Raw genomic sequence first — 12398 nt, forward strand, 5'->3', positions numbered from 1 at the left:
CTCCACTCTGGTTACTGCAGCATATTGCCACCTCAACATCCATCACCGCACAGTTTAGCCTCCAACATCAATCTGTCAGTACAACTCCTGACTACCTGAGTGTAGTATGATGAGTCAAGTGGTGAATCACGTCGTAACATAAGACAAGAGTCCTCCACTCTGGTTACTGCAGCATATTGCCACCTCAACATCCTTCACCACACAGTTTAGCCTCCAACATCAATCTGTCAGTACAACTCCTGACTACCTGAGTGTAGTGTAATGAGTCAAGTGGTGAATCACGACGTAACATAAGACAAGAGTCCTCCACTCTGGTTACTGCAGCATATTGCCACCTCAACATCCTTCACCACACAGTTTAGCCTCCAACATCAATCTGTCAGTACAACTCCTGACTACCTGAGTGTAGTGCAATGAGTCAAGTGGTGAATCACTTCGTAACATAGGACAAGAGTCCTCCACTCTGGTTACTGCAGCATATTGCCACCTCAACATCTTCCACCGCACAGTTTAGCCTCCAACATCAATCTATCAGTACAACTCCTGACTACCTGAGTAGTGTAATGAGTCAAGTGGTGAATCACGAAGTAACATAAGACAAGAGTCCTCCACTCTGGTTACTGCAGCATATTGCCACCTCAACATCCTTCACCGCACAGTTTAGCCTCCAACATCAATCTGTCAGTGCAACTCCTGACTAACAAGGAATGAATAACAAATCAACAGACAACGTCCAATAAGGAGTTTATTTTTATTTTAAAATTAAAACTATTCTGCTTTTTTAGCCTTATTATAGTATAATTTTTTTTGCAATGTAAAATTAACTGGTTCCTTTTTTTTAAAATTCTAAAGACCATTCGATAAAATACTACTAACTTTTCCAAATGGAGTGTGTTGAATTCAATCTCCTATAATCTAAATACAGTTACTTTGATGGGACACCATTCTGTAAATAGGCCACACATCAAATGCACCCATTACAAACCACGTCCCAAATCATACTTTCCACACCCGCGGCGCTGCGGAGGCCCCGAATTTCAAATTTCAATCTGGAAATATGAACGATCCTAAGTATTGTAATATCGTCGATTTAAATCGGCAATTTACGATTTCACAAGCATCTTGGCGGCAACAATAGCGACAGGTAATGATAAGCAAGAAGCTGATGGTAGGCTTTACTGGTGATTCCAAAATTGATATTCCTCAACCACAGACTGCAACCTACGGTGCTTCTTATGGAGGTCAGTGTACCTTTAGTAGGGTCTGGATGGTCTATGGGTGGGTGAAGTCCACTACAGTATTATACTAGGTATAGAAAATCCTCCGTCATAGCATAGCAATCCCGCAAACCAACTTACAGATTTGGCTGGTGATTTTTTTTACAGGTTTACAAAAATAATTTAGAGATGCTAACTTTAAATATCATTTGGAACAATCAGAAATTATGTTTTTTGCTAAAAGAGCACACGGAAAATTGTATATCTGTACGTATCAATTCTACAAGTATTTAAGTACGCATTGTTTTTGGACTTTACTACAGAGTGAAGTTCCGGATTGGCCATGATGTGGTCGAAATCTTTTGTATATATTAATTTAATGCCTTGTACAAAGTAAGTGTAGCCTACATATTTGAAACGTTTAGGAAAAAGCATTTTATTAAATTCGTACCTTAAACTTTGAGAGTGTTAGAAATACGACTTAAGTCCCCAATTCACTAAACGAAATCATTTTAGTTGGATAATGTATTGTAAAATAATAGAGAAAAAGTATAGGTTAATGGAACTCGCCTTCAAATCCAAAGGAAATATATTTTGAAACTAAGATCAACTAGACAAGCTACAAAGATCTAAATATAAACACTCCCTACATTAACTTCAAAAAGCCACTTGGACTACACAAAACAAACAAGCATAGAACATAGTGCCACCAATACAACAATGATTACATCTGCTCTGTGAGTTGACTGTTTAATCAGCTGTTATCCGTTGAAACATCGGACATCAGTGTTACCACTACAATGGCAATAGGCAGTAATTACACCAGCTGGTCAGGGCCACCAACACAACAATCAACTTAAATTGTATTGTTATTAGCTTTTCATACTGTAACGTACTCGATATTAACTTTGAGCTGTTTTTTGGTTAGTTTTTTATATAAATTGTTGATATTTTTTCATAATGGTGTAAACTAACGTGTAGTGGTTGTTAGTTCTTCTAACATACTAAATATGAATTGTATTTGGTCAAAATGTCATTCATATGGGCTTATGTAATATTTCTTACAAATAATTTTGCTCTACTAACATATTTTTCTAATTTAACTTATGTTTTCTTTATTGACCAGTAGCTACTATACGGCAATCAATAACAAGTTAGGTATGCAGTTTTTTTTTTATGATTGACATTTTTTTATCTTCGTATGTCAAATTTTAATTTTGAAAGTACTGTTAAATGCACTTAAGTGAACTTATGTTTTCATCTCGCCTTCAAATCTGAAAGTTCATGGTTGATTCCGAGTGGGATTCTCTACCCATATGCCACTTGCCATTAGCTATATATTATTGAAGATATCTATCAAACGGTTGAAGTTATAGTGACAAAAATAAGCCTGAACAGTGAACAGTTCTCTTACATAAAACTTACAACTCTTGCAAACAAATACCAATTTCGTAAATAAGAAAAAAACATAAATAAATACATTGTTATAACCAAAAAGTTAACACGTTTTCTGATAGCGACAAACACTACAAAACGTCACAAGATTGTTTCAGCTTGGGGTTCGATATTGGTGAGAGTTTAAAAAACCCGCCGTAATATCCCTTTTGGGAAATAACCCGGGGCTGGGGAGGCAGGGCTCGACGTCGAAGGAAATTACTTTATAATAAAGTTAAACACTCAAACCTTCGCGGCGAGACTCTGGAAATATTGTACCTCAATCATCGACGAAGTGTAAAGTATGAAGAATGAGCGCGACTGACTTGGCAAAACTTTGCCATTAACGATTGGTAGCAGTTAACAAGATGGATATTCGTATCGAAGTGGGCGACGATTAGTTTAGTTAATTGCATAACTAGCAATAGTAATAAAATTGGCTACTGAAATGAGACTTAAAAAATGAGTTACACTTATAGGCCTAAGTTAAGCATTTCGTCTAAACCAGTGGAATTTTTCGAATTTTGTTAGGGAGTGATACTAATTATAGTAACAGTAATACAATTGACATCTATAGAATAGCATCATTAGACCAGTGAAGACTTTAATTTGATTGCCTAATCGTACTTCATTTCGTTTAGCAACTTCATTCTAGTCCCGGTCCAAGATGAGTTATGCATTGTTGGCTAAAACAGCTGATTTCAGTCAGTAACAAAGCTTTAACCTATTTAAGTACATCATATTTTTTTAATTTCTTAGAAATATTGTGTCAAGTGTATTTCAAAGTTAAGTACAGTAGTGAGTCGCTGAATAATTGTTAGTTAAAGTTTAAGAGTAGGCTAATGGTTTTTTGTTTAAACAATTATAATTCACAAAACAATGGCCAAGATTGCAAAAAATGTATACTATAATATGAGGTAATTTTGTCCACATTACATAATAATTCTCAATGTTTCATATGGATTTCGCTTATTTTTCATCATGCATGTTTGTAAAACGTTCCATATGGTCAACAAGAGATGCCTTTGATAAGTTCACAAACATATATGAATGTGGTTTTAGGATTGTTTAAGGCTCTGTTTACATAACACTACAAAGGGCATGTATTCTAAAACACGGTGAGTATATTAAACCAAATTTTCAACAATTAAAATACTTGTTTCGCTTAACTAGGTGAGCGAAGACTTTTTTCCTCCCGGAAATACTTCTCTACGCTTAAAATATTTAGAATTTTCTTACACCTAATATATATTCCGTTAAGTTTTATTACCCCTAGCGGTGCCTAGATTAAAGAGTTTTTTAATGGGTTCCACTATAAAAATCACAGTAATTATCCAACTATGCAATCAGACCTTCCAATACGCGGCTTTTCTCACTTTATTAGACCCTCCGAACCAGATTGGCTTTAATTGGGGCCCAGTTAATAACAAGTTCATTACATGAGAGTATGATATTCATACGGTGACGAGGTAGTCTGATGATGACTGGTGTTATGATTTATGACAATGATTTCACTTTGACGATTTGGAATCTTGACGCCATTTTGTTTTTTTATGAAACTTGCCATGCCGTTGTGAAAAACAAGTAAAGTTAGGTAAATAGAAAAACTCTGAGTCTTAATTGTCAATAAACATTTTCGTATGGCTTTTCGAAGGGAGTCCTTTCTTTCGTTTGGAGTTTGTTCTTCTCTACATATTAAGTATTATTACCGACTATCATATCTCGCTATAGTTCCATAGCTAAAACACCATTGGTAATACTGTAGGAAGGAACTGACCGGTATAACCATACCTTGTATGGACACAACTCTTTAGTAACAATTTCAGATACGTATTTATGTAATCTTGCTATTATAATCTCAATTTTAAACTGCAACTCACGAGTAGGGTTTGAAATCTTAAATCAATCTTGTAAAAGTCACAAGTAAAAACCACGAATATTAGACAAATTAAAAGAACATGTAGGCATAAGACCTAAACTGTACTCAAATTTTGTGGTTTGATAGGTAAAAAATGTAATATGCTTAATCGTAGCCGTTATATTAGGAATGGTAGTTTTTACATTGCAATTTTACCACAAGAAACTTGAATTTAAATAGAAGTATTGTAAATCTGAAATATTCAAAAACAGGTGCTACTAAAAATTGTATTGAACTGTCCAAAAATACTATCGTGAAGAGCTATAGTTAATTGTACACCAAACGTAAATGTAAATTACATTGTCCTTAAATTGATCTAACAGTACACTGCAATTTGGTTAGCTTTTTTGGAATCAACAACACATCAAAACTTAAAACAATAACCTAAATATTTTCCACGAACCCCTCTTTCACCACAAGAAAGAACTGTGTTAACATCAACATAATTAACCTCCAACCACCCAAGGATTTTTTTTTTTAACCTGTAATACAATATTTAAAAACATAAAACTACAAACAACCGTTTTATTCCCTAATTTATAGCATGTCCTATGTCCAGGTCAACCAGGTCGACATTGAAGTGCCCAAGCCCTCCCTACAAGGAAGGTTGGGCAGACAATTAATATCCCGGTCTTTTTTGGTCGGCGGCAAACCAAAGAATTCACACCTTGCTGCGAACCTACAACACTCGGCACTAAACGAACGTTCAATTTGTTCATGCTTTGAGGTAGAGAATGTTCAACCGTTCATCGACGTTACTCAATAAATAGGGGGACTTTGCTGAAAATACTGTACCAAACTATTTTACTATTTACAAACTATTTTTTGTATGATTGGAGACCTTTCATTGTGTATTTATTGTGTGTTTGGTAATGGTTATGAGAATGTTAAAAGGTTTTATCAAAGTTTGTTTAAGGAATGAATAGAGTTCAAAAAATGCCCGCATTCATTAAAATTTTCTATACGATAAGATGCCTTTATTTGTGTATTTGTAGTGTGTTTTCAAAATTTACGTAATTTAAGTATGTAGTGGTTTTTTTCTTATAGTTGATAATCTGCAACTGTAAAGTTGTTTTATTTCAAAGGTAAGTAACACCATAGGCCTACCTCGATTATTTAATTTACCTTTCTCAGTTTATTCTCTTTGTGTAATTAGGTTACAGTGGATTTGTTTATATAGAACAAAAAATAGAACAGCAAAAATATTAAAATTAATGTGAACATTATTTGAGTTTTTTTTTTAACTAACAACATAACGTACAACTTATAGGTCTCTGAGATTATAAAAAGTTTTTTCCCCAAACGATGATTTGTTTGTATAAAATCCATAACTTAAATTACTGTTACTCGCAATTCCATAACCCTAATAAGATCATGTAGCTACCCCAGTTATTAACAAGTATGCCTATTTGAAATCATCGCCAATTTCAAACTATTATACATGTATTATCTTCCACCTACTTATCTTGATTCATGGATTTTTTTTATTACTTTATCATGAAATCCAAGAGTAATAATGTTAAATATACCCTGCTACTTTATGAAAGATTAGTATTGCGATGTTTGTTTTCCTAACATTTTGAGCTGTTACAAATATGCTAAAGCTACTTACATTGCTGCATATCAAAAGGAACAAAACTGGTAATTAATGTTTCATATATTGTAATAACGTTTAATGGCACGTTCTTAAGCGTTAATATGGAATTCAAAACGCTGAAATCCCCAGTTAATTGCAATTTAATGTACATAAAGACCTTCTAAACAGAAGGATTAAGTTGCACATACATTTATTACAAACATTTATAGTTCGGATTTTAGTTTTTATATGTTTTACAAAATTGAATTGTTCAAATGCGTACAAAAAAACCTTAAAAGATGTACAATCAAGTCCATAATATTAAATGTGTTACTTGTAATTAAATATTTTTATAAGGGATACAAAACTTAGTATAATGTTTAATTTACATGTATCATTATAATTATGACATACGACATATGTGTACAGTTAATGTGTTTTTTTTTTCATACAAGGGTTTGCATAGCATGATAGTATTTAATTAATAATATTTAGTAGGTTTAGCAGCAACTAGCATGATAGTATTTTAATTGAGTAAAGCAAAAAGGATGTAAATGCATAAAATTCAATAATTAATTGTATTTTTTATGTATTATATTTATCCTTTACATATTTTAAGACTAGTATCATAATAAAAGTACTGTATTCTAATTTAGAAAATGTCACAGGTTTTTCAAGTACAAGAACAGTGATCAATAGTGTACTTATTTGCATTGCAACATAGACTGTGTTTTAATAAAAAAGGTTTAGATGTAAAATGCGCTCATTTTCAAACCGTTTTATACCATGAATATTTCTTATGATTATGTTTATTTAAAATATATTGTGATTGAAATATTTAGATTCTTTCGCTATAAATGATAATATACGTGTTTTTCACCTTTAAACTCGGGAAATGATTTTTTCCATGTACACATTGTTAAAACACTTCATCATTTGTGTGTGCCTTCAAAGACTAGGATTATGTTTGAAGTCGACCAAGTTATTTATCTAGTCTAACAAGTTTGTTTAGTCTACACATGTATCGGCTGATTTCAGCGGGCTTTGATCAAAGTAATCAGCTGTTTGCGATAACTTGCACAACCAGCTGATTGTGGTAATTTAATAACAAACATCTGTATTGCACTTCCACGAACACCAACAACTACTTCTTGTATACGACCTGTGATAGGGTCAACTTGAACCTTTCGTTGGGAACGTTGATTTTGGAATTAATCATGGATGGAAAATATTCGTAATAAATCCTAAAAGAAGATAAACCCGTATCACCAAAAAATTAACTTAAAGAATTCATGAGTTGTTCAAAATTGAAAGAAAACATCTACAATGTAATTATTTGTTATTTCCATATTGGCATTTCGATCAATAATTATGTTAAACAACAATCCATTTAAAAAGCAAGAAACTTCATATTCATGTATTTAGTTGAAAATAAACAAACATAGGCCTATTCGCAAATGCACAAAATAAAGGCATTGGTACATGAAAATCCATTGAGGAAAAGACTCGATGAAAAATTCCGCTGTTACATAAGGATTGGCTATCAAAAATTTGCATTACTAATTTTCCACAAATTCAAGATTTCAAAAAATGTTGTTTACGAAGATATTTACATAAAATTAATGTGTATAGCTAACACTTATTGATTAGCTTTAAAACCTAAATTAATTTATTATTATAATTCCAGTAGAAACAAATTCACACCTATTTCAGTAATATAGGTTTTTTTTAATTAATTAAAATTGTCTGTGACGGTGACATGTTCCTTTCGGTTAATACAATAACAAATAGGGCCTATTTATTTCCACAAATTATAACATTCCCTATACAAATGGGGAAACGGTAATTAATCGTTTGGCCACTCATACGATTAAACCAATCGATTTAACATTGGTAAACAGGTTAAATCGCTTAATTGAAATCACTGCATTGAATTGCTGCAAACAAACAAAATATGTTCCGTATGGATTGAAATAATGCTTACTTTGGTTAACCGATTCTGTTTTCCCTAACGTATTATAAATAAATTAAGTTATTTAATTATTATTTGACAATACAATTTTTTAATCAATGTAATGCTATATTTTATTATTGCCGGTTAATTAAATGTGGGGCTGCGTAGATTAAATTTTAATTTGTTTCGACATAATATTCTGAAAATATTTCATTAAGTAATTTCATTAATATGAAAATATTATCATAAAGTCGTAATTTACAAGATTAACAATGCTAAGTAATATATTTATTAACTAATTTTTAACGAATTGTGGATATTTATAGGCATGCACTGTGGATGCCATACTCCCTGGTGTGGATTAACGTCCGCACGAGTGAGTACTACGACTATCCGCAGTAATATCCTGATAATTAGACCAATTCGTATATATACCTAGGCAAAAATGAAAATTTGGTTCGGATTCCACTATAAACTGTAGGTCCCTTAGTTGCCACATAGATGAAGGGTTGCCATTAGCTGTATGGGCTATTAATTAACAACTGTGTCTAAGGAATATATCGGCCTTAGTCACTAACAAGACAACTGTACAAGATCGCACCACTCATCTCCATTCATGCTTGGTTTAAAATACCTACTTTGTATGGTCGCCATTTAATTGAAAGTATGAAGTATTATATTATTTCGGTAGTTTGGGATTTTAGTTCTTTGCAGATTGACATTTTACGGTACTTATAAACACAGTTACAAGAGTAATTCGTCATCTTTTCAAATATTATTTTGTCTAGGCTTTATTAATTTATTAGATTATGGATCCAAGACTTCGTTTAACTTGGCATATTAATAGACCATTTGTTATGATAAATTTGTTTTTATCAATGCGGGCTCTGCGGGTTGGCTGATATATTATACTGATTAATACTGTATTTAGTTCTGTATCAAAATCAAATTGCTATCAATAATTTCAGCAAGATAGATCTAGAATTATTTTCATTGTGTAGACAAAGTTTCGTTAATGACAAATCTGTATTTTGTATAAATAAAGTAGTTTAACATTACGACCAAGCTTCAGTCCATAGTTTTAGTTGACACAATAACATTATGAAACATACCATTAGAGTAAACATAATGCCTGTTTTTACGAAATCCCAGCGTAGGTAATCCCTTAAGCCTATTCACCGTCTCTTAATCTTGATCAAGTTGGTTATTTTACCCATTCATCAACAACTTTAGTCCCCCAACCTTGAGTCTAAGTCCATTTATATAAGACTCGTCTTCATCATTTACTCCCATTTACGAACTTTCTAAGTAATTGTACATGCGTTGTGTAAGATTTGTATGATTCGGCTTTGTTAATTCATATTGCCTTATAATTAAGCTAAAATAAAATAATAATTTTACTGGTTTAGACAGCTTACAACACTGAAAAAAAATTTACATGACGTGTGCGCGGTAAATTTATGGAAGATGGAAAAAATTAAGGAGGTCTAGGGATAGGACTCTCTTAGAAAAAAGCGATATATATTTTTTTTCTAACGCATTGACATAGTTTGTTGGCATTAAAAAAAAATTCTAGCATAGAGACAACATTCGATTGTTATTCTACTAATAACCATAAAGAAACTGCATAATGAAACCTTTAACAATAACTACGTTTAGCACTGCTGTGGAGAACAATGTATTTATGTGGCGAATAGACACAATGAGCCTTCAGTTGCTCTCCACCATGTTATTTCTATTTTACTAGGGTTTATTTTAAGCGGAATAAAGGATTTTAAACGCATGTTTTCTGTGTTACGAGTGTGCTTTTGTTTACATTGACGCTCTTTTGTATTGCTTTTACCGTCCTATGGAACTTTTAGTGAGGGTTTTCTTTGGAGGAAATCAGCAGATACAATTTACGTCTACGATACCTATCCTGTTTTCCAGAACTGTGTACCTACGACATCAAATGGGCCTTAAATGGTCATGTCGCAGTATTTTCACATGGCAAAATTGTCATTGGTGAAATCTAGGCTTGGACCCAATCCTTCGCGGACACCTTGCCTATATTGTGAGTGTTACCTTTGCACTCGTTGGCGTCCCTAGCGGTGGCTCGGCCCCAGGGTCTGTCGAAGTGGAAGGGTTTGCATCTCTCACAGTCTCTTCCTGCAGTGTTGTGTTTACAGTCGCAAGTCAACAGTCCCGACGGCCCGGGGACACACTTGGAGGCATGTCCGTTACACTTGCACCTTCCTCCCACAGCGAAGTCCGACACGGCGTAGTGGTAGGACATGGTGGTGGAGGTGGTCGTCATCAGAGAGTTGAGCACCATCCCTGAGGGACTGTCCGCGGGCAGAGGTTCGTTCTGGAGGTCCTGTGAAGGATTCAGCTCGACCTTCGGAGGAACGGGTCCGTTGGTGATTTTGTTCACGTCTTCCAAATCTTTCTTGGGATCTTTCTCCAGGTCGACGATGGATATGGTGTCATCTTCCTCTTCCATGATGGAAGGGAAGTGGAGACGGTTGAAGACTACCTTGATGTCAGTGGCGGTTACCCAGTCTTGTAGCACGGGGGAGGTGTCAAAGTCCGCGGCGCTGGGACGACCCTCCAGCGTGCTGAAGGCGATCCTGGACGCGATAGGACCTCCAGCTCCGTCACCGTTGAACCTATGGGAGTCCGTGCACAGAGCTTCTTGCTCGTTGGCTTTGGTGATAGTGGCTCTGTTGGGTCTGCCGTAAACTCTCCGACACTGGCCGGAGTAGAACTGGAAGGGTTGCCAGGTCTTGCCGTAGTCCATGCTCTTGTAGATCGCGATGGAGTCCGGTTTGGCGGCGCGCGGACAGAACTGCAGACTGACGTAGGTCAGCTCGTACTTCTTGCCTAGAGACAGTGTGAGGGTGACGTTGTCCGGGGGACTGTTGTAGGAGGCGGGGGCGACGATGGGCTCCGACCTCCAGCAGGTGATGTTGTTGGGGTTGTTAAGGTCCGTCAGGTAGGACGGTGGGTGTCGTCGCTTGGGCTGAGAGTCGTCACACATGTGACACACACTGTCCGGGATATCGCAGTAGCGGGAAGGTCCGAACGTGCCGCAAGTGCTAGACGCCTCCACAGGGCTGCCGAACGCGGCGTTCACAAAGTCCGGGATGCATCGCCTAGGTCGGTCCTCGTCGTAGCACGGGTCTATCGGCGTTTGCTGCGCCGCGAACATCTTCAGGAAGGCTTCGTTCCCTCCGTGTGCCACCATCGGCACCAGGGTCAGCACCACCACGAACCACTTGAAAACCATCGTTACTTTATCTCCTTCACTTATTATACTTCCTCTCTCTCCAGCATCTCACGTTTATTTAGTATTGCTACACATGTCCACGCACACGCACCATACACTCGCGACACCGACTGACGCACGGACGCACACTCACCTATCGCGGCGAGCTCTGACGAGTGACTGCCGCACTGGTGTGAGAGCGCGGGGGGCGGGGCCCTCCCCCTCGACCAATCACGTCGCCGAATTCTTACCTATATATAATTGCCGTTCACACCGGCGCTATCTATAATTGCCCGTGATAATGGGTATTATTAAAAGCGTCAGACTGCATGTCTCGGACCGGCTTGTTTACACTCGGGCTCCGACTGACCGAGTTATGACAAAGCCAGCCGTTGTGACTAATTGTGTGATATGCTCCTTTGTCATTCCACCATATTGTGCTTATTTCCGGACAGAGTCGGTTTAGAGGTAATTTGACGCCTCATTAACTAAACTATCAAAGGGTAATGATTATTAATAGTGTGTAAGTCATGTCTTTTCATCTCCAGTACGTGATATTTGGATCAAAATACAGTATTATAATGAAGCAAATAACTAACGTATTGATCTGTCATAAATTAATTACCGTACGCGTCTTATTTTGGGATTTTTTTATTTTAAAGCAAATCTTTGCGAAGGTTTGTGTTAGGAAGGTGGTTTTAACATTTAATCAGTGTTATTATCAATTCTTAGTTTACCCCTACTAAGAAAAGTGATAAGAAATTATGAATACCTGAATACCTGTTGGTCAATATACTACCCCCCTAGATATATAGCCCTAATAGATCTTTTTCCATACAGCAGCTTCTTCAAATTAACCTTCTAAAATCACTACAGATCTGATACTTAAGAAAATAAAACATACCTGTGTTTCAGTTTTAGCAAAAATCTGTTACAGATGTGTATCTGGCGTTCTAACGTTTTTGACCCATCATACTCGAAGTCTGTACAGTTTAGTTTATAGTTGTTACCTATAAAAACAGGACAAAAGTTTAATTCCTTGATTCTGATAG

General features: G+C 35.8%; 1 protein-coding gene across 1 annotated transcript in view; it reads right to left on the minus strand.

The window, feature by feature from the left end:
* The window catches only part of LOC129005544 (netrin-3-like), a 225517-nt gene extending 214021 nt beyond the window's left edge, over positions 1-11496 (minus strand). Inside the window, exon 1 of the mRNA XM_054434452.1 lies at positions 10164-11496. Within this exon, the coding sequence (XP_054290427.1) occupies positions 10164-11367 (1204 nt within the window). The 5' untranslated portion in view covers positions 11368-11496. The remainder of the gene's footprint in view (positions 1-10163) is intronic.
* Positions 11497-12398: the final 902 nt, after the last annotated feature.

Source organism: Macrosteles quadrilineatus, unplaced genomic scaffold (assembly GCF_028750875.1).
Source record: "Macrosteles quadrilineatus isolate MER2022 unplaced genomic scaffold, UCM_ALF_1.0 Scaffold_23__1_contigs__length_1887923, whole genome shotgun sequence".
NCBI lineage: Eukaryota > Metazoa > Arthropoda > Insecta > Hemiptera > Cicadellidae > Macrosteles > Macrosteles quadrilineatus.